At 37.3% G+C, this 23,483-nt stretch overlaps 1 protein-coding gene across 1 annotated transcript in view; it reads right to left on the reverse strand.

Annotated features, from left to right (window-relative positions):
• The window catches only part of LOC123233706 (prostaglandin G/H synthase 1-like), a 103,594-nt gene extending 80,713 nt beyond the window's left edge, over positions 1–22,881 (reverse strand). The window contains exons 1-2 of the mRNA XM_044659763.1: positions 22,721–22,881; positions 16,347–16,441 (exon numbers count right to left, since the gene is read on the reverse strand). Of these exons, the coding sequence (XP_044515698.1) occupies positions 16,347–16,441; positions 22,721–22,881 (256 nt within the window). The remainder of the gene's footprint in view (positions 1–16,346; positions 16,442–22,720) is intronic.
• Between the last annotated feature and the right edge of the window lie 602 nt (positions 22,882–23,483).

The following is a 23,483-nucleotide window of genomic DNA, read 5'->3' on the forward strand; positions in this document are numbered from 1 at the left end:
CTTGAGACTTGCTTGGTTCATCCTTGCAAGAACTCCTGTCTTGTACCTGATTAACATTGTCAACCTGTACATCAATATTCTTATTTTACTGCCCCTAGATATTTAGGAATTCAAATCATCTTTAGTTATCTACGTCTCCCAGAGCCCAGGAGGGATCTGGGAAGTGGGCAGGAGAAGAAGTGGGTGGAAAGGGGTGGTACCTGAAAGCTGTATAGGCATAACATCTGGCAAGAAGAAGAAGCTGAAGACATCTAACAACAGCTTGCTTGCTCTGGTTTGGCTGTGGCCAGGCTGAGCCAGAGGAGCTAAACAAGCCAGAATCACTCACTTGCCTACAGCTCTGAGGGATTACTATTATCAACATTAGTTTAGGGTTTCCCAATTCCTCTTTCCATTTCCTAATAGTCCTTCTTTGCTAGAAATATAGATAAAGCTATTCAAGTACCTTCCTGGAGTAGTTGTGTCATCACTTCTCTGGGAAGGAAGCAACTCAGTCAGATAAATGTGTCCAAGGCTAATAGAGCCCAATAACCATCATTAATCAACCCCAGGTGGGATCTGAAGGGATACCATCTACTGACCTAAAGGATCCTGCCTGGGGACTGTTATAAAGGAGGGAGGTGGTACAACATCTAGCTAGGTGGCAAGACTCAGGTGATCTTGCTCTAGCCACATATCTGAACTATCACTGCTATCACCCAATTAGCAGTGGTAGTACCCCCATCTCTATCTACCCATTTATTTTATAACACTAGACCCCAAACCATCTGACTACCTTGCTAAACTAAATATCTCAAATTGTCTCTAAAAGGCTGAGGAGACAGGACTCACAGGTGGACTGAGTCCTTTCCCAAGTCTGGAGTTGATTTCCTAGGTAAAACTCAAAGTCCCCAAAGTAAAATCCTTTAGTTTACCTTAGCCAAATTGCCACAGCCAGATTGTTCACAGCACTTCAGGGAAACACAGATATCCTCCCAGGTATTCCTCCAGACCAGTGATGGGCAAACTACAGCTGGATGGGGCCCCCTGAAATGTTTTATCCTGCCACGGGAAATTATTCCTAATCTGATTAATACAATGAGTAGGATACAATACAATGAAACTTTGAAAGAGTTGCCTTAGAAACAGACTGACAGATGAGCATTTCCTTTCTTTTGCCCCCCTCTTTAAAAAGTTTGCCCATCACTACTCCAAGCCCAAAAACCTCTTAGTCTTTCCACAAAACTAGTAAGTTCCCAGTAGTTGATAGAGCAGCTGTTCTCCCTTCTAGCTCAGAGAGAAGGCAAATCAGGAGTCACAGTTTTTCCCAGTAAACTCCCCAAAACCTCTTATACAGAGCTCCCACTTTTAGAATCTTTTTCCTAGGATTTGTAGCTAAATTATCTTCTCTGCCTCTTAGAGAAAACCTTTGCATTTTTTTCCTATCTCTTATCCCTTATCCTTACAAGATCTCTGGTCACACTCTTCCCTTGATTCTTGATCTAGTAAAATTAGCTGACCATTTTCTTGATATATTTTAAACTCATAAGTTTATGATTGTAATTTTGAGGCTTGCTCTTTTTTCATTGTTTGTTGCTGATTTTAAATTAGTCATACTGACCTTTATAAAAACAGCTTTAGGTTTTATTTATTACTTGTTTCCTTATTGTCAGTCATACTGATCTCAGTTATTATCTTGGTTATTCTCTTTTCCTATTTCGTGTTGGCTTTTTGTTTCATCTCTTACCCAAGTTCCATTAGGTTTAGATGTAATTTGATAAGTTCCTTTCTTGTTTTCTTAATGATTTAAGAATTTAAAACCCAAATCTACCCTGAAGCTAATGAATGAAATTCAATTTGATGAGCACTTATTAATGACTCAATATGCGTGAAGTACTGTGGTACGTGCTAAAATAGATCATGCCCTCAAGAAATGTATATTCTACTGTAATATTGCTTTAAATACATTCCATGGGGGCAGCTGGGTAGCTCAGTGAGAGCCAGGCCTAGAGACAGGAGGTCCTAGGTTCAAATCCGGCCTCAGACACTTCCCAGCTGTGTGACCCTGGGCAAGTCACTTGACCCCCATTGCCTACCCTTACCACTCTTCCACCTATGAGTCAATGCACAGAAGTTAAGGGTTTAAAATTAAAAAAAAATACATCCCATGAATTTTGAAACATAGTATTTGTACTTTCTCTTTGACATAATCCATAATTATTTTCATAATTTCCCCATTACATCTCTGAATTTTTCTTAGCATATGTCTTCTGTATGACAAAAATATCATTTATTTTGACATATATTCTTTGGGTGTTTAAAAATACATATCCTCTGCTTACCTAATAAGTTTTTTCCATGTATCTATTAGTTCTAATTCACTTAATATCCTATCTAGCTCTTTAATTTCTTATCTATCTTTCTGTTGACTGTATCATATTTTAATGATAAGGGTAAAACATCCAACTATAACTGATTTTGAACTATTTGTTAATGTAAAAGGCTAAACTTTAACCTTATAACTTGTATTAGAGAATAATTAGTTACACATTGTTGTTTTTGATATTTGTTATTTGAATAGAACATTTTAGCAGAATATCATTTCCTTAAATGTCTTCTGGTGTATACAGAGTCACTAAATTTCAGAGCTGGAATTAATTTCAGAAGCCATTGAGTCTACCCATTCCTAAAAAGATTTATTTTTACAACATTCTCAACAAGTGCCATCCAGTTTTTTTTAATATGTTCAGTAAAAGGGAACTCATTACTTCCTTAAGCAGCTATATGCATATTTGGATGAATGGGAAGTTTTTCCTTAACCTGGTTCTTAAATTTTCCATTACCTCAAGTTCTTCCCTCTGTCACAGATGCAAAGATTGCAAAAAGAAACTTGTATTTATACCCATTTTTTTGAACTTTAATTTTTAAAGTAGGTATAAATTAATATTTTTCTTGTGCCTTTTTAATTAGTCTAGTTCTTTTTCCCATAAGCAAAAACAAGGTTTAGAACCTCCTTTTGGAACATTGAGAAGGTTCCTATTAATTCATATCAGAATATCAGAAGCCCTATTTGGTCCATGCTATCATCTTGGCAAAGTTGTATCGCAAAAGCAAAAGGAAATAACTCAAATTTTCTTTTAAAATTAATCAAAGTCAAAAGTAAATGAATTTTTTCAAAACATAGACTGAAATTAGAGGATTAACTAGGTTAAGAGGTCTGTTTTAATGGTAGCAGGGACTTATAGGCAACAGTAGGAAATTATGTTTTTGTGTCCATAGGTCTCTCTGAAAAATGCCTTGAACCTATGAAATTGAGGACTATAAAATGGGGTAATAGCTGTAGTCATGTTTCAAAATGAAAGGAGGTGGTAAATGAGCTTCAAGCCTGCCATATTATTATATCCCTTATTATGTTCAAGGGAGAGTCTCTAGTATGGGACATTTAGAGAGTAAGTGAGTTTTTAATATTAAAGAACGTCAGTTACAAGAGAAACATAAACAAGACAATGAAATTTTAGAGCTATTTAGTAAGATGTGGATGTGGTCTAACATAAATTATTTAGAGCATTCATTAGTTGCAGAATTCTGAATCAATTGGAAGTACCATATAGGGATTTCCTTTTAGCCCATTATAGGTGAGAAAAAGGGAAATTCTGCACACATGACTCCCAAAAGATGAAGTTCAATGACAGCCATTTTCCTAATGGTTGTACATGCCTGTAGTTGTTGCTACTGGGAGTGACTGAGGCCACTGGATCACTTGAGCTCAGAAGTTCTGAGCTTCAGTAGAGTTAAAGCGAATTGGATGTCTACACAAAGTCCAGCACCAATATACTAAGTTCCCAAAAGTCAGATACCACCAGGCTACTTATGTAAGAGTGAATGATCTTAGGTCAGAAAAACAGAGCAGATTAAATCTTCTGTACCAATCAATCCTAACAACATTTATTGAGTGCTTACTCTATACCAGGCCCTGTGCTAAAAAATGGGAATGTAAAGATAGGAATTCATAACCAGATAAGAGAAAATTATAAATTAAAAGAAGCTGAAAACCTAGAGTAAGGATACAGGAAAGGGCCTGGCATGAGGAGTATGATGAACTTTTGCAGCCAGATGGGAAATGAAGTTACTCCTATGGATCTTCTCATTGAGTAGAAGATTTGAGAGAAATTTTTCATGTTTCCCTCTACCCTCTTGAAACAAAAGGAAGAGAGAGGGACTTAAGGGGAGGGCAGGGATACTGAATAGACTGGAGTTTCAGAGATTATGTGATATTGCAGGAAGATAAGATTCTTGAGACTATTATGAAGTTCCAGTAAACAGCCACATGGGAAATGATGAGATGGCTCTCTTTAGCCCTTTCCTTAAATAGAAGACCTGAGAAGAACTCTCTGCTTCCAATGATGTTTTGAGTACATGGAGAAATTTTCATAGTGTACATCTTGACTCCACTAGAACTATGTCTTCTTGGCTCACAGATTGTGATATGAGAGGTACTGCATACATTGCCTGAAATTCCATCATTAGAGTTTAAATTCTTTGAGTTTATCACACTGCCCACTACTCCAACATAATTGCTATTGAGTAGGGCTACAATGATCAGTTATTGACATCACTGTGTGGATAAGTTAATCAGACCACTGGGCAGGTATCTAGGCCATCTTCATCCTAACCAAGGAGGGAGAGTGTGGGATCCAATCAGCTTTGGGACCAATTTGTTTTTACCTAGAAATGTATTTTTTGTGTATTTATTTTGTTTTTACTTTGAATATAATTTTCTATGGACATAATATAGACTAGTGATGGCAAAGCTATGGCACACAGAACACTCTCAGTGGGCATGGGACACCCTCCCCCTTCCCAGAGTTATTTACTAGGAAGGCAGAAGGACTTGGGTGGAGCTACACCTTTCCCCCTCTCCATCCAGCCTGATGACATTTTTTGACATCACCTGCCCCTTTGTCCAGTAGCCCAATGGGAATACACAGAGGGATAAGGTGGGCAACTTGCAGGTGGCAGGGCCAGAGGGCAGTGGAGCACTTGGGCTACTCCCCTGCTCCTCTCTACATTCCCTGAAGACATTTTCTCACTTTACCCTCCCCTTCACCCAATAGCCCAATGGGAGTGCTTTCTTCCTCCCCTGTGTGGGGTTATGGTGCAAGGGGGGGAACCACATGCCTGGCACTTGGTGGGGGGAGGCAGACATGGCACTTAGTCTGGGGAGTGTTGTGGGGGCCAGGCCCACCTCTCCTTCTCCAAAAGGTTCACCATCACCAGTATAGGCCCCTCTCAGATACAATGTAAGGTATTTGCGGACAAGAACTGTTTATTTTTTCTTTTGTATTCTCAATACTAAGCTCATAGTAGGCACTTTCTAAATCCCTGATGGAAATCCTATGACACGCCTGTCACCACTGACATGCATAGCCATTTTCAATGACATGTGACCACATGTGCCTGCCTACAGAGATGTATGGGACCACATGTCGAGGATGAAACATTTGCTGTAGTGTAATGTAGACACTCTGTGCTGGAGGTCTGTAGGTCAAAACAACTGTCACTAAGCAGGGAAGTTAAATAATTAGTTTTTGGTTTATTAAATGCAGTTATATATTACAATTATATATTTTTGTTATTTAAACTATAAATATCGCAAAATTATGGGTTTTTTCTCAAAGTGACACACCACCCAAGTTATGCTTGGTTCTTTGGTGAATTTTGACACACCAAGCTCAAAAGGTTGCCCATCACTGTTCTAAATGTTGTCTGATTAGTTGCATCTAACACTCATGTTTTTCCCTTAAACTCATACCCCATGCCTGACTCTCCTTATGCCTCCTCATTGGAATATTTCATCCCCGTGGTGTCCACATTTCCATCATCTATTTTAGCCATCCCTTTATCTGTCCTGAAGAATAACAGAGGGACGCTTGAGTTTATGGGCAGAGATTAACCAAACCAGTACAAACCCCTTTTTAACCAGGCAAACTGAAGGATATTTGCAGAATAGGTATTAGTGTAAGGATGGGATTTGTGCAAGGGGGATTGGACAAAAGGAGCCAGAGAAGGAGTGGCTGACAGTTGGTGACAGTTACTGGCAGTTGAGACCAGAGAGAATTCTGGATAAGTCTCTGGAAGAAGGGGGAGGAGATAAGGTCTTCAGGTGGAGGGAAGAGGTGGACAACCCAGCTCGGATCCAGTCCTGAGGGCTTCCTGAGGATCTTTCTTTGGACATTGAAACCTGTATTCCCTGGTCAAAGATTCCATCACATCTCACCCAGCAAGATTTCAACCATAGAGACAGCTAAGTTTTGGGACTCCATTTTGGGAGTGATCTCAGTCTCCTTCTCCCATTACCCAACCTTGCTGAGAGACCCTTTCCAGTCTAACTTACAATTACAGAAAGGATAGAAATAGAAATAGAAATAAAAAGAGAAGGAGAAGGGGCGAGGGAAGAAGTTTGGGAGTGGGAACCCCAAAGGTTCCCACCTGAGTGACACTCCATAGAAATAGAGAAGAGGGCACCCCAAAATCCCTCTGCCCTTCACCCCTTTCTCCAACCCCTAAATTGTGAATAATAAAAGCCATTCATTAGTCAGATAGCATTCCAGAGTGCCTGAGAGACAACGAGGGGGAAGGGAATCACATCTTGGTCTGGCTGCCTCCATCATGAAGCCAGACCACCTGCTGTGAAGTTAACTGACCTCGGGGGAGGACTGTGTGAACCTCACCCTCATTCAGAATCAGATTGGGGTACCACATAGCTCATCTGATAGGGAAGCCTTGCCCCCAACTCCTGTGGGGTGGCACGACCATCCAGGTCACCCAGTTTTGGGGTGACACCCCGTCAAAGTCTCACAGTGTATATTTAGCCCTGAGGGGAGAGCTAGAAGACAGTCTCACCTCATAGACTCTCTCTGTCCCTTCAATCATAACATTCATTGACTTGTTCTCATTATTATTACAGTTTTTGGCAGAGCCATCTTAGGTAAAGTACCTAAATAATTCTGAGGGGAGAAAAGCCTCTGTTTGAAGCAGATGGCAGCCATTTTTCTCCTATCTACAGCATAGAAAAGGGGACAAACTTAGACAAAAAAAATTTAAAGGCACAATACCATAGAAATTTTACATTCAAACTGGTATAATGGATCAATCAATGGGAAAAACAATTTGTACCATGATGGGAATCCTTACATTACTATGTAACTTTTTGACTATGATTTATAATTTTGGATCATAGTGATCCCAGGCTATATAATGGAAATCATAGAAATATATGATTCATGCCAATGGTTGAAGCTAGAACTAGGTTGAGTCTTTGCTTTCATACCAACCACAATTGCAGTCATCATCTCATTCCTCCACTTCTATTGGTCCTTAATGAATTTAATACACAAATTGCTAGGACACAAGGATAGTAGCACTGTATTGATAATGACACTAAGAAAGGAAATAGCAAAGTTACTTGAAGAGAATGCTCAATTGAAAGCGGTAAAAGGTAAAAGGGATCACAAAATAGAAATAACAATGCAAACAACTGAGGCACATATAGACACAGCAAAGAAAATAGAAGAAAGGACAACAGTACCAGTAGTACCAGTATTACCAATTATTGGTCACATGATTTTGCAGCCAGATGCTGGATTTCTCCATTTAAAAAGACATAAACCATTCACTGCTGCAGATCTAGACACCTTAAAACAACTAATGCCTGCCTTTTATTTAAATCCCTTCAAGATCATAAAAGAATTTAAAAGAGCATTAAGATTTTTTGATCCCACATTTTTAGACATTGAAATTCTTTCTTTCTGAATAATTTACACCAGCAGAGAAAGCACAATTTATTGAGGAGACCCGTAGGAACACAAACTTAACATCTTGGCAACAATATTATGAAGACGTAGAATTAAACAGTCATCAAAACCTAGTATACCTAAGAAGAGCTAGGGAAGATCTTGTAGAAGCTATGAAATCCTCTGCTAAGCGTCATGATTCCTGGGGAAAATTTGAAAAGTTAAGGCAAGAGATAAATGAGCACCCCTCAACATATTTAGATAGGCTTGTTGAAGCTGGGGAAATGATTTTGGGGTTCTAAGACTTAAATGAACCCAACTCTCAGCACATAAGGAGACAGTTTATTAAGGACAGTTCCCTACCAATAAGGGCATTCTTCAACTTGCATTGTCCTGGATGGGAATCATTAACTTTGGAAGACCTATGTAAAACTGCTGCATATGTTGACTCAGAAAATCAGGAAACCAAAGAATCCATTAGAGGAAAAAGTTGATATCATAAAAGATTTAAAGGAGCAACTAAAAGAGTCTAAATCTACCATCAAACAAAAAGAATTAGAGGAAATAAAAAACCTTGCAGCCCTACACACATATAAAGCCAGACCTCAGTGCCAAGAACCCAGACAAACTAGCAATAACTTTAATAATAATATAAGGTGTTTTCTTTGTGGAAAATTAGGGCATGTAGTGAAAAATTGTCACTTCAAAGCCCAACTTAAAAGCAACAACAACAAAAGAAGCAATGACAATAATACATACACAAATTCTAGATACAATACTCACAAGAGAGAAAACAAATGTTGTGATCACAATTGTGCATCATCTAGTCAACATGCTCCTGACCTGCAGACTATGCAAAAATACATAGCACAGGGCGTAAAACCACATTATTCCCAAGTACTGATGGAAAAACATGATATCTTATGATGCAAGGAAATAGCCTGGGAACATAAGGGAAAGCCTAAGGGATGTGACAATGTGAAAACACATAAAAACCATGATATAAGAGACTTTGAAAATACACTATGGACATGGAAAACCAAAGATTAAATCTAGGGATCAAATAGAAGAAAGAATCAAATGATGAGGGATATAATAGAAATCAAAACAGAATTTGTGGGATAAAAGACAATGATTCAAAGAGAAAGGAATAAAAATACAAATGCATTTACACCAAACTTTAAACCAAACATAATGACAATAGCACTAAGAAATGATAAGGAAATTGCAACATGAAAAATACCAGGAACAATAGATTTAAACTTAAAATCCTCAACACTTAATGACAAGAAGATCATAGCATAAAGATAGAACATTCACAAAAAGAAAAAAATCCAAATGCAGCTGTTCAAGAGATAAGCTTAAATGGGTGTTCTGAGCAGTTTCACAAACAAACAGACTCTCTCTCTATCTCCCTTCTGTCAAACATTGGTTACTGGCTCTCATTATTATTACATTAGTAGCTTCTGCTCATATGGGGGAACCTCTGTCAATGATAGCTTTTCTCAAGCCTTTGAATGATTATCACATAGGACTGAATTGTTCCTGCCCATTCTCAAAGGGCCAGACTAGGAGCAATTGGGTGGAAAAGACCTGCAGAAACACAGATTTGGGATTCAGTGTGAGTAAAAACTATTCACTGGAGATGTGCACAAATAAAATGCAATGCCTCCAGATATACTAGATTGCTCATTACTAGAGGTCTTTAATTGAAAGCTGAAGGTGTTATCTTTCTCAGTGATGTTGTAGGGAAGATATCTGTTCAGATTAGGGTCGGACTAGATAGCCTCTAAGTTCCACCTCTAATTCAAATTCTGTGAATGAGAGAAAGCTCTTCTAGATGGTCCCATCTGTGTCCCTCCCATTTACCATTCTCCAATAGCAAAGCATCATCCTGTCACTCATAATACCTCATCCCATTTCTGTTGGATGAGAATAAATTCATCAAATATTTATTAAGGCACTTCAGTGTAGTTTCTTCTCATCCCTTCTAAGCAGGTAGATGGAACAGCAAATAGACTAAGGCATCAGAAAGATATGAGTTCAAATCTAAACTCAATTATATAGGCTCTGGGGAAGTTATGTTACCTCTATCTACATGAGTTTCCTCACCTATAAAATGGAAATAATACCTGCCAGGTTTGTTGTAAAGATCAAATGAAAGTTCTATAGTGTTTAGTATAGTCCCTGGCACATAGTAGATGCTTAATAAATGTTTGTTCCCTTTGCCTCTTCATTTCTTTGTACCAACCACAGTGAATAATGAACAAACAAAAAAAATTTAAACCATTCCTGGTATCAACAAGCTTACATTCTATTACAAAATATGCAGAGAGTTTACCCCAGCTTATATTTCATCATCTATTTCTTAAACAATTTCCATTGCAGGGTCCATAAGCTTCCAAAGGTTTCACATGGAACACACATTGCCTTAGGATGGGATTATCAGCCACAGCCAAAATCCCAATCAAACCACCAAAAACCCATTGGTTCCAAAATGTGACCAAAACATAGCATGTTTACAAAGATAAATGATAGGAAACAATGACAAAGCAACAGTACAACTAAGCAAGAAATTGCATTTTATTTCTCATCAGTTCTAGAATTTAAAGGAGGAAAAACATTCTGAGGGGTAACAACTTGGCTTCCTTATCTGCTAGTCCTGTACCTATATTCTGTCAGATTTCCAAAGATAGGAAAAGGGGGGAAAGCAGCAAACAACACAGAAGCACAGCAGGAAGGGAGAAAGGGAGGAAAGAAGGGGAGAATGGAGTACAGTGCTAAATTGGACAGGGAAAACCCAAGAGAAAAGGGAAAAACACTGAAGGTACTCTTTGGGGAATTATTAATTGCCTGCCCTTCAATCCAGTAATAGCATTGTTGGATTTGTACCCCCAAAGAGATCATAGATAACAGACTTGTACAAAAAATATTTATAACTGTGCTTTTTGTGGTGGCAAAAAACTGGAAAACGAGTGTATGCCCTTCTATTGGGGAATGGCTGAACAAATTGTGGTATATGCTGGTGATGGAATACTATTGTGCTCAAAGGAATAATAAAATGGAGGAATTCCATGTGAATTAGAAAGACCACCAGGAACTGATGCAGAGTGAAAGGAACAGAGCCAGAATAACATTGAACACAGAGACCAATACACTGTGGTAAAATAGAATGTAAAGGACTTCTATACTAGCAGCAATGCAATGACACAGGACAGCTCTGAGGGATTTATGGTAAAGAATGCTACCCACATTCAGAGGAAGAACTACAGGAGAGGAAACACAAAAGAAAAACAATTGCTTTTATTGTCTTTTGAGCATAGTTCCAAATTGCCAGCCAGAATGGTTGGATCAGTTCACAACTCCACCAGCAATGCATTAATGTCCCAATTTTGCCACATCCCCTCCAACATTCATTACTCTCCCCTTCTCTCATTTTAGCCAATCTTCTAGGTGTGAGGTAATACCTCAGAGTTGTTTTGATTTGCATTTCTCTAAGTATTAGAGATTTAGAACACTTTCTCATGTGCTTAATGATAGTTTTGATTTCTTTATCTGAAAATTGCCTATTCATGTCCCTTGCCCATTTATCATTTGGGGAATGACTTGATTTTTTATACAATTGATTTAACTCCTTGTATATTTGAGTAATTAGACCCCTGTCAGAGTTTTTTGTTATAAAGATTTTTTCCCAATTTGTTGTTTCCCTTCTGATTTTGGTTGTATTGTTTTTGTTTCTACAAAAGCTTTTTAATTTAGTATAATCAATCACCCCATTCACATTCAGAGTTATAATTATTAGTTGTGTATTCCCCAACATTTTGATATCCTCTCTTAGTTCTACCCCTTCTACTTAGGATATTTCCTTTTTAACCAGTGATTTGTTTTAAACCAGTAACCCTTGTCCCCTCCCTTGATTTACTACTTTTTCTACCCCCTCCCTTGTTATTCCCCTCTTTTTATTTTTAAGGCCTAATGAATTCCCTCTCCCTTCTCCTCCCCTCCCTTTTTTGACCTCCCCACTCCTCTGCTCCCCTTGGTTTATCCCTTCTGACTTTCTCAGTAGGGTTAGATAGAGTTCTATATCTCAATGGATATAGCTACTCTTCCCTCTCAGGGTTAATTCCACTAAGAGTAAGGTTTAAATAATACCTCTTAATGCTCTCTTCCTCTCCTTCTTATAATAGTATTCATCCCCTCCCCTTCCCATGCCCTCTTTGTGTGTAAAAGAATATCCTATTTTTCTTATTCATTAAAGTTTCTCTTGGTGTCCTCTACTATTCACCCCACTCTTTCCCACCCACCCCTTTATCATCTTAAGCCATTTAGTACTCCAACCTCTCCTTGTGAATAATTCTTCTAATTACTATAATAGTGGATACTATAATAGTGAATAGAGTTCACTATGGAGAATTACACATAACATTTCTCCATATAGAAATACAAACAATTAGATCTTATTGAAGCCCTTAAAGAAGCAAATTTAAAAAATAAGAGTTTTCTTTCTTTCCCCTCTGTTTCTTATTTACGTTTTCATGTTTCTCTTGTTTTTTGTGGTTGGATATCGAACTTTCCATTTAGTCCTGGTCTTTTCTGTGCAAATACTTGGAAATATTCTATCTTGTTGAATGCCCATACTTTCCCTGGAAGTATATAGTCAGTTTTGATGGTTAGGTCATCCTTGGTTGTAGACCCAGTTCTCCTGCCTTTCTGAATATCATATTCCAAGTCTTGCGGTCTTGTAGTGTGGAGACTGCCAGATCCTGTGTGATCTTGATTGGTGCTCCTTGATATCTGAATTGTCTCTTTCTGGCTTCTTGTAAAAATTTTTTCTTTTGCTTGGAAGCTCTTGAATTTGGCTATTATGTTCCTGGGGGTTGTCTTTTCAGGGTTAAGTGTACAGGGTGATCTATGGATCCTTTCAATGTCTATATTTCCCTCTTGTAGAACTTCAGGGCAATTTTGCTGAATAATTTCCTTTAGTATGGAGTCCAAATTTCTATTAATTTCTGCTTTTTCAAGAAGACTAATGATTCTCAGATTATCTCTTCTAGACCTGTTTTCTTGATCTGTCAATTTCTCAATGAGATATTTCATGTTTCCTTCTATTTTATCAGTCTTTTGACTTTGCTTTATTTGTTCTTGTTGTCTTGAGAGATCATTGGCTTCTACTTGCCCAATTCTTGTCTTTAAAGACTGGTTTTCTGCTATATTCTTTTGATTTTCCTTTTTGATTTGGTCTATCCTGCTTTCCAGCTGTTTGATTTTGGTCTCCAATTTGCTTATTAATTGTTTTGATTTGGGGGCATCTTTTTCTAATTGCCCAATTCTAGCCTTTAGAGACTGGTCTGCAGCTGCGACCATGACTGTGCTCAAGGTCTGTGTTCAAAGTTGGCCTGTTCTTTAGCCTCTTGGGGTCTTAAGTCTTTCTGCTCTCAGGAACAGGCCCTGGTGACCCCAGGTAGTTGCCAATGACTTAATGGATGCCCCAAACTTGCTCTAACTCTTTTGAGCTGGCTTTGGCCCTGTAGGTGGTATGGGGGAGGGGGGGAAGGGGTTGCTCAACTTGAGTTTTAGTGAGAGCTGTTTCACTCCTTTATAGCATGGAAATGTCCCAATTCCATGTACCTTCAATGCTGCACCCTATTGTGGGGTCCCTTCGTTCATCTGGATTTGTTTTTATTTCTTCTTGAGGAGTCCTATATGCATGGATTAGGAGAAGTCAAGCAGCTGCTTTTTACTCTGCTTCCATCTTAACCCAGAACCTCTGGATGCTTTATTTTAGAAAGGATATTAGTAAGCTAGAGAGCTTCTAGAGGAGGACCTTTGTGGATGATAAAGGCCTTCATGCCATACCATATGAGGGTCTAGTACTGAGGCTGTGGAGATTTTTAGCCTGGAAAAGAGATAACTCAGGGGAAGACATGAAAGCTATCATTAAATAGTCATAGGATTTTCCATGCAAGAGAGATCAGACTTGTTCTGATTGGTTCATATGATTAAACTAAGAACTAAAGGGAGGGAAGTAGCCAATAGGCAAGTTTAGGCTTGATTTAAGAAAAAGCACTGTAACAATTGTGAGATGTATAAAAGGAGAATGGACTATTGCAGTTCAATGGCTTTTCCTCTCAGTGTAAGTCTTCAAACAGAAGTCAGATGATGATTTGTGAAGTCCGCTTTAGAAGACTCCCATTCAGGCGCGGGTTAGAATAGACACAGGACACAGTCTTCAGTCCCTGCTGGTCTGGGAACAAGCAAGAAGAGCAAATGACTGGACTAAGAGATGAACCCTATATACCTCAGGCCTGGCCCCAGGTGTCAGCCTGAGATGTCCTTAGTCTCACATACATTTGTTCTTCTGGCTCTAGTCCTATCCTTCACCACTCTAGCAGTTTAAGTGGTGTCTTTCCTTTAGAATCTAAAGAAAGGAGGCAAGGTTGAAGAGCATGCTGGAATACCCTTTGTGTTTGTCAGCCCCTCTCTCTCCTTGGCACCCTCCCCTTCCCCAGGAGCTCAGCATCCTCATAGACTTTTCTAGACTCCAAGTCTACCCACTCCCAGTCTTGGACTGTGGCTTCCTCTCTACCACACACACCCACACCCCTTCCAAGTCTGAATGGGAACCAGTTATCTGGCTAGCTTATTCACACAGAGGCATCTATGATCATTATAGTATTTACTTTGGAGCAGAGGACAATGCCTTATCTCAAAGGAATTTAAGAGTGGAATTTCAGGCCCTTAGACACATTGGTATCCCCTCAAATCACACTATAAGTCAAGTAGATATAGTTCCAGAGAAACAAGATGTGCAAAATAAAATTTTCTCCAAATACTAAAAAGGCCAACTTTTACTCCAGGTGTCTTAGCTAAAGGGCTAAAGAAGGGAAATAATATATTCCCATAAAATGTTAGAGTTGTCAGTTACATTAAGAACACATTAAAGAGAGTTGTACAGAGCACTGGAATTAATTCAAAATGACATACTTTCAAATGCCACTTCTGTGTGGCCTTAGGTAAGTCATTTAGCTTCCCTGAGCCTCAATTTCCTTAGCTATAAAATGAAAAGAATTGGAAGAGATGGGATCAGAGGGGCCATGAAACTCTAGGTATAAAATCCTATGATGAACATAGGATGTCAGAAGTGAAAGAGACCTTATATATCACCCAGTCTGCCTTTAATTAATAATGATGAAACTGATGCCAAAGAGAAAGCTAGAGAAATGACTTCAAATCATACAGCCAATTAGGGGCAGAGTTAGTATTAGAACCTAAATAGACAAAATGAAACAGTGTTTATAACTTATTTTAATATAGTGTTTTAATTTACAAGGAAAAATTACATTATCTCATTTGATCCTCACAACAACCCTAAAAGGTGAGTGAATTAAGTATCATTTTACAATAGAGGATGTCAAGAGAAGTGACTTGCCAAAAGTCACACAGTAGATAAGAAATAGTCAAGGGCTAGAACCCAGATGAACTATATACACCAATAAAAACCTAGGGTGTTCAAGCAGTTGTTTGATGCAGACATGATTGAAGATGTAGACTCGAAACAACCACACCAATGCAACTATAAATAATATGTAAATAGGTCTTGATAGATGACACATGTTAAAATCAGTAGAAATGTGAGCTGGCTATAGGTGGAGGGGGTTAAGAGGAAAGTAAGAACATGAATCATGTATCCATAGCAAATTTTTTCTAAAAAATAAAATAAAATACATCATGATACTGATTTATGTTTGCTAACAAAATAAATATGCCAAATAAATAAAAAACACACAAAATCTCCATTTCTTAAGAAGTGCAAAACAGATTTGATGATTATTGCTTCATAATATGCTTTAAGATCTACTACTAATTATCTCCCTTCATTCCTACTATTTTTTCCTTACTGAGATTCTTGACTTTTTATTCCTCCAGATGAATTTTGTTATTATTTTCTTGTCTCCATTAAAGTATTATTTGGTAATTTGATCATTATGATATTTAATAAGTATGTTAATTTACATAGCATTATAATTTGTGTTATACTGCAAGTGGTTTCCTTTAATGAATTAATATGTCTCTGAAAAAAAAACCTAGGGTGGCAGTTTTGTTTCTCAGGATGAGATGGTTCTGCATGATGTAAAACAATGTATGTTATTGAGAAGTCTCTCCAGCATTAGGGACTTAGTGGCAGCTTCAGGGAAATGGATGAGCAGAGAAGCTGGTTCATTTGGTTTCCAATTAGCCACTTGCTCAGAAGTTAAACTTTCACCAAATGAGTTTAGTAAGTTGGGGGACAGAGACCTACCTCCCAAGTGATTCATTAGTCAGAATCAGAGAAACAGGCATCATGAGAATGACTTCCCTAGGGCCTTGTTAGCTTGGCCACTCTGGGGACCTCACCATGAAGAGAAAACTTCCTTCATGCCATTTCACACTAGGAGCCACCCAATTTTCCCAGTGGACAATTTCCTTTCATCCTGACTCCCTCTCTGGGCTTGGAGACAGAAAAATTTACTCTCAGACCAGTAGGAAGAGAGCAATCATTCACATCACTAATGGAGGCTTCACTTCCCCTCCCACTCCCACTCAGTGGGTAATGCTGTGGTCCACCCATTCTGATCTTCAGCATAAAGGTCAGGTCCTCCCCTCCCAAACCTACTTCTGCCATGGCCCACCTGCAAAAAAAAAAAAGCCTGAGATCATGATGTATTCATAAACTCTGATCTGTGTACAAGGTTTCTTTCAATTCTGAGATTATATAATTCCACAGCTTATTCTGACACTAAAGCCTAGTCTGAGACTAGAACTGGAAACCAAGAATCTCCAAGATGAAAAGAACTGCTGGATCCATTTTTACCTCAAACAGAATACCTTTCTCCAGCAATCCTTTATAGTTACATCCATAATCTGCTTTGCTGACAGCAACTGATTTCCCTTTATTTCACTGTGGAATCCACTGATTCCACTATGGACCAACTCTAAATGTTAGGAAGTTCTTCCTTCAATTAATTCAAGTCTGTTTCTCTACAACTTTTACCCATCTTCATTCCTACTAAGCTTATAAAAGCTGCTGGGAAATGTCTTACCATTTTTTCCATGACTCTCTCATGCCAGAATTAGGCCTATTATCCATCATCATCCTCCCCAAAGATGAGTAAGATTCTAGTGAATTTTTTTGAAAATTCATTAATTATTTTAGCTACTTTCAGCCTTCTAACTGCATCTCCCCATACACATACGAACACATACACACACATAAGTGCATGTGCATGTACACATATACACAGAGACACACAGAGACACAAACAACCACAAATTTTAACTTTCTTTTCCTGAAAGAAAACATCTAAGCAAATCTTCCTCACAAAGATATTAGTGACCTTGAGAAAATCACCTAACTCTCTTGGCCTCATATTCCTTATCTGTAAAATGGTATTAATAATACTTGTGTTGTTGCAGGAAGTTAGAGATTAGCACTTGATTTGGGGAAGGTGCCCTTTCAAGAATGACAGACTCTGGTGGAAACCCTTGAAAGCTAGAGAGATTTCTTTAGGTTGAATGATCAGGAGACAGTGTGCAGGAACAACTGCCTCCCTGAATAGAGAAAAGTTCAAGATTTTTATATCGTTAAGGGATGGGGTTTAAAGGAAGGATGGGGAGGGGGATGAACAATGGAATCAAAGATGGGGGCATTCAAGGGAGAATAGGTAACAGAATAGGTGCCTTTAGATCTGGGGGCTTAAACATAAGTATAAATCATTTATGACATCCTGATCACAAAGGTGGGTAAGTTATCCATCTTGAGAAACTTAGGGATGTTTGAGATCATAAGTGGTTTGAGATTTAGGGATCATGAAGGTGGGTAACTTCTCTGGAGGAACTTAATGTGTTTAAGATGTAAACAAAAGGTATCCCCTCATGCTCAGACGCTTATTGTGAGGCTAGTGTAAATACATCCAAAGCTTAGAGGTAGAGGATCCTATTTTTGTTCAACTGTCAGCCCTGCAAGGTAAATTCCTCTTGTAATTCTTGACCTCTACTCTCTCTAGGAATTTGGGGTGTACTGGGGGACCCTGATGCCCATCACAGTAATACCTACCTTATAAAGTTTTTCTGAGAAAATGGCTTTATAAACTGGAACATCATATAAAAATAGTTATTGTCATTGTGGTTATCATGAAGACCTATTAAGAAAATTCAGAAAGGAAAGAGCTTAGTAAAAAGAGATATAGGGGAATGGGAAAATCAATGCAACTAAAAATAAAAAGGAAACAGATAGGTAAGCTTCTCTAATAAAGGTGTCATTTCAACAAGATATAGAGAAATGCATTCAAGTTTATAATACTAAAAATTATTCCCCAACTAGCAAAGAGTCAAAGGACAATGAATTGGCAACTTCTGAAGGAAGAAATAAAAGGTATGAAGTCATATAAAAAATTACTCATATCACTGATAATTAGAAAAATGCAAATCAATAAAAAGGTTTGAGGTTCTAACAATTATAAGATTGGTAAAGTTAACCAAAAAAGAAAAATGACAAATGTTAAAGGTACTATTGGAAAAAAAAATCATTAATTCACTATTAATGTAGCTATGTAATTGGTCTAGTCATTCTAGAAAGCGCTTTGAATTATATCCCAAAAATCACTAAGTAGTACATACTCTTTTAAATACTCTTATCAGTCAAAAACCACAAATAGATTTTAAAAAGCAGAAAAAAATCATAGGTAAAAAATATTTATAACTATACTAATTTTGCAACAAGGAGCCAGAAACAAGGTAGGTATTCATCAACTAAGAAATAGCTGAATCAATTATGGGAATGCCACTGTGTTGCAAGAAATAATGAAAGGGACAGTTTCAGAGAAACCTAGGAAGGCTTATATGAAGAGGTAGAGTGTTGATAGAAGAGAGGGAAGATTGAATGAAGCAGTTGTCTCAACTTCCTGACTTCAGATCTGACCTCACACACTTACTGTGTGACCCTGAGTAGTTGGATTAATCCTGTTTGCCTCAGTTTCCTCATCAGTAAAATGAGCTGGAGAAGGAAATAGCAAAACATTCCAGTATCTTCGCCAAGAAAGCCCCAAATGGAATCACAAAGAGTCAGATACAACTGAAAAAACTAGACAACAATAACAAATCATAATTGAAGGACAAATAGATGGCATAACAGATAGAGAGCCAGACTTGGAGTCAGGAAAATATGAGGAATAACAATCATGATCTCAGAAAAAGCAAAAGCAAAAATAGACCTAATTAAAAGAGATAAGTAAGGAAACTACATTTTGCTAAAAGGAAACATGGACAAATAATATCAAAACTAAATGTATATGCACCAAAATTCATACCATCCGGATTCTTAAAGAAAATATTAAATGAGTTACAAAAGTAAATAGACTGTGAAACTGTGCTAATGGGGGACCTCTATATTCTTCTCTTAGAAGTATATCAATCGGGGGCAGCTGGGTAGCTCAGTGAATTGAGAGTCAGGCCTAGAGACGGAAGGTCCTAGGTTCAAATCTGACACTTCCCAGATGTGTAACCCTGGGTAAGTCACTTGACCCCCATTGCCCACCCTTCCACTAAAGAGCCAATACACAGAAGTTAAGGGTTTAAAAAAATAAAAATAAAATAAAAAAACAAAACAAAAAAAAAAGAAGTATATCAATCTAATCAGAAAATAAATAAGTAACTAAGAAAAGCTGTTTATGAGAGATCTCTGGAGAACAGTAAAGGGGAATAAAAAAAGAGTATACCTTTTTCTCAACTGCACATGACACCTTCAAAAAATTGACTATGTATAAGGGCACAAAAGCCTCAGAAATGCCAAAAAACAGGAATATTAAATGCAACCTTTTCAGATCATAATGCAATAAAAATTATGTTCAATAGAGGCCATGAAAATGGATTTAAATTAATTAGAAAATAAGTTGTCTAAATCTAAAACATGAGTGAGACAAAGAAGACATTATAGAAATCAATTATTTATGATATGTAGCCAAAGCAGTAATTAGGGGAAAGTTTATGTCAATAAATGCTTACAACAAAAAAAATGTAGATCAGTACTTTTTAAAAAAAAATTTTGGGGGCAGCTGGGTAGCGCAGTGGAGTGAAAGTCAGGCCTAGAGACAGGAGGTCCTAGGTTCAAACCCGGCCTCAGCCACTTCCCAGCTGTGTGACCCTGGGCAAGTCACTTGACCCCCATTGCCCACCCTTACCAATCTTCCACCTATGAGACAATACACCGAAGTACAAGGGTTTAAAAAAAATTTTTTTAACAAATTAAAAATCCCCAAATAAACACTAAATTGGAAATCCTGAACAATCAAAGGAAAGCCTAATAAAATTGAAAATAAAAATATCATTGAACTAATAAATAAAACTAGGAGGTGGTTTGGTGGGGGTCAAATAGATAAACCATTAGTTAATTTAATTTAAAAAGAGAGAGCAAAGCAATGCACCTACCAACAATTTGGAAATAGGTCTTGATCAAGGACACATGATAAAACCAGTGGAAATGTGTGTCGGCCATGGGTGGGGGGAATGCGGGGGGTGAAGGGGAAAGTAGGAGCAAGAATCATGTAACCATGTTAAAAATGAATATTAATAAATGTTTAAAATTTTTAAAAAAGAGAGAGCAAAGGACCAAATTACCAATCTCAAAAATTAAAAGGGTGAATGGTGAATTTACCACCAATGAGGATGAAAATTAAAGCAATTATTGGGAAATTTTTCATTCAATTATATGCCAATAAATATCAGAATCTAAGTGAAATGATTAATACTCATGAAAATATAAATTTCCCAGATTAAGAGCAGGAAAAGGGATATTTTGAAAATCTTGTCTTACAAAAAAGAAATTGAACAAACCATCAATAAATTCCCTAATTAAAAATTCCCAGAAAGAGGTGGACTCACAAGGGAATTCCTCCATTTAAAGAACAATTTCAAGACCAATTAATTCCAGTATAATACCAACTTTTTGAAAAAACAGGAAAAGGAGTCCTACCAAACTACTTTTATGACACAAATATGATGCTGATATCTAAACCAGGAAGACTGAAAAGAGAGAAGAAAAAAATTTTCCCTAATGAATAATGATGCAAAATTAAAAAAATATATTATCAAGAAAACTAAAACACTATATCATACCTTATGACCAAGTGATATTTACTCCAGGAAAGTAAAGTTCATGCACTATTAAGAAAATTATCAGTATAAATGTTCATATCAATGACAAATCCAACAAAAATAATATAATCTTAATAAATGCAAAAAAAACTTTTTTAATTTTAATTTTTTAATATTTTTCCATGTTTATATGATCCATTTTCTTTCCCACTTTCTGTTATCCTCATTCTGTTCATTTCACTCTGCATCAGTTCATCGGGGTATTCCCAGTTCATATAGAAATTCTCCAGATCATCAATCCTCACACAACAATAGTATTCCATCACCACCATATACCACAATTTGTTCAGCCATTCCCCAATAGAGGGACAATCCTTCATTTTCCAGTTTTTTGCAAAACAAAGAATGTAGCTATGAATATTCAAAAAAGCTTTTGGCAAAATACAAAACTAATTTATATTCAAAATATTAGAAAGCATAGAAATAAATGGAGTTTTCTTTAAAAATGATGAATAATATCTATCTAAAACCATCAGCAAGAATTATTTGTAAAGGAGATAAGCTAGAAGTCTTCCCAATAAGATCAGAGGTAAAGCGAGGATGCCCATTATCACCATCATTATTCAATATTGTACTAGAAATGCTAACTATAGCAATAAGAGAAGAAAAATAAATTGAAGGAATTAGAATAAACAATAAGAAAGAAAAGTGTAGCTTCTTGCAGATATCATGATGATATACTTTGAGAATCCTGGAGAATCAACCTAAAAACTACAATAAGAAATAAGAAATGATAAGCAGGATAGTTTCAGAAAAATTTGATAAGACATATGAATTAAGGCAAAGCACAGTGAGCAGAATGAAGAGAACACTGTATATAACATGTACAATGATTAACTGTAAATGTACAAGCTATTCTGATCAATACAATGATCCAAGACTATTCCAAAGGAGTTACAATGAAATGTGATATTCATTTTAGAGAAAGAATTGATGGAATCTCAATGAAGATTAAAACATAATTTCTTTATTTTTCATGGGAATTTTTTGCAACAAACCTAATATAGAAATGTGGTTTTCATGACTTCACAGATATAACTGATGACACATTTCTTGCCTTCACAAAGGATATGAGAAGATTAAAAGAGAGGGAGAGAATTAAGGAATCAAAAAAATTAATGAATGTTAAAATAAATAATGAACTTTTTTGGAAGATCATTTTATTAGCCTCAGCTGAGGACCCAGGATCTCTTGGGAAATTGGGGGTCATGGAAGAGGTGGTGTTATAAGGGAAGTGCATGTCACTATCCCCAACACACAACAGTCCCCCAGAAATCTACAATAAAAACATATTGGACTGGACCTGAGGACAATAAAGAGATCCCAAACCCTTTCCCCCCATTTTCCAAAGCAATCCCATCCCAGGTCTGATAACAATGTAGTTTCTTTAGGTCCTGATCACATAGAAGATACCTTCCCTAGGTGATCAAAGTTCTTTTAGTGACTCATTTGCAGGGGGCAGAAGAAATCAATGCTCTAGGAAATCAAATTACAATCTGAGGTTTTAAAAAGCCAGTCAATATTAAAGAATGTCTATTAGTAAGCCATGCACTGGAATGCTAAACCAGAAACTCTAAAACTCTGGAATGTTAGCTAAGAGTACAGTGCTCCAGAACATTTGGGAAAACCAGCTTAGAACTGAACTCTGCAATATGAAATAAAGAACCCAAATTCTAGATCCGAAAGCAAGAATGACACAGATCCTTATAGAATATCAATGCTTCTCTCACAACTCAGGAAAAGACCTCTTCACCCTTTACTTGTCTTCAGGCACACGGAATGAGACATTGGGGCACTTTTTGACATTGAGACAAACCAGATTCTGCAATGTGGCTGTCTTGACGAGGTTAAAGCCAACCTCACCACCAAATGTACTGGGCTTCCAGTACTCAGGAGAACAGATGGGGTTTGACATGAGCATCTTCAGCAAGAAAGGGGATCCAATATTCACAATGCTCTCCCCCAAAATAGAGTCAGGACAAGATTTCTCTAGATATAAACCTAGGTAGAATTCCAGAGCATCAATGTCTCCATACAGGTTCTCCAGTTCTGCTGCTTTCTCATTTTCTCCTACAAAGAAGAAAGGGGGAAATAGATCAGATCAGTTCCTCCTCCCCACCTCCAGAAATAAATAGGTATATGTCCAGGATAACACTGGGAAGCAACCTTCCCTCTTCACCCATAGGGGCAGTATGATGTATCAAAAAGAACAACTAACTTGGAATCAGATGATGTAGTAGAATAATGAATAGAGGGTCAAATTTATAGTCAAAATCCTGAATTCAAATTCTATCTCAGATGCCTTGCCATTGTAGGAATATGAGAAAGTCAAGTCACTACTCTCAACTTCTTTCCTTATCTGTATAACAGAAACAATCATATCATCTACTTCATGGAGTTGTTTCAAAGATCAAGGGAAACATGCATAAAATCACTTTGTAAATCTTAAGGTGTTACTGAAGCGTAACCTATTATCATCTTCATCTTTGATTTTTCATTTCTGAGTCATGAAATATTGGCCAA

Source organism: Gracilinanus agilis, chromosome 2, assembly GCF_016433145.1.
Source record: "Gracilinanus agilis isolate LMUSP501 chromosome 2, AgileGrace, whole genome shotgun sequence".
NCBI classification, from domain to species: domain Eukaryota; kingdom Metazoa; phylum Chordata; class Mammalia; order Didelphimorphia; family Didelphidae; genus Gracilinanus; species Gracilinanus agilis.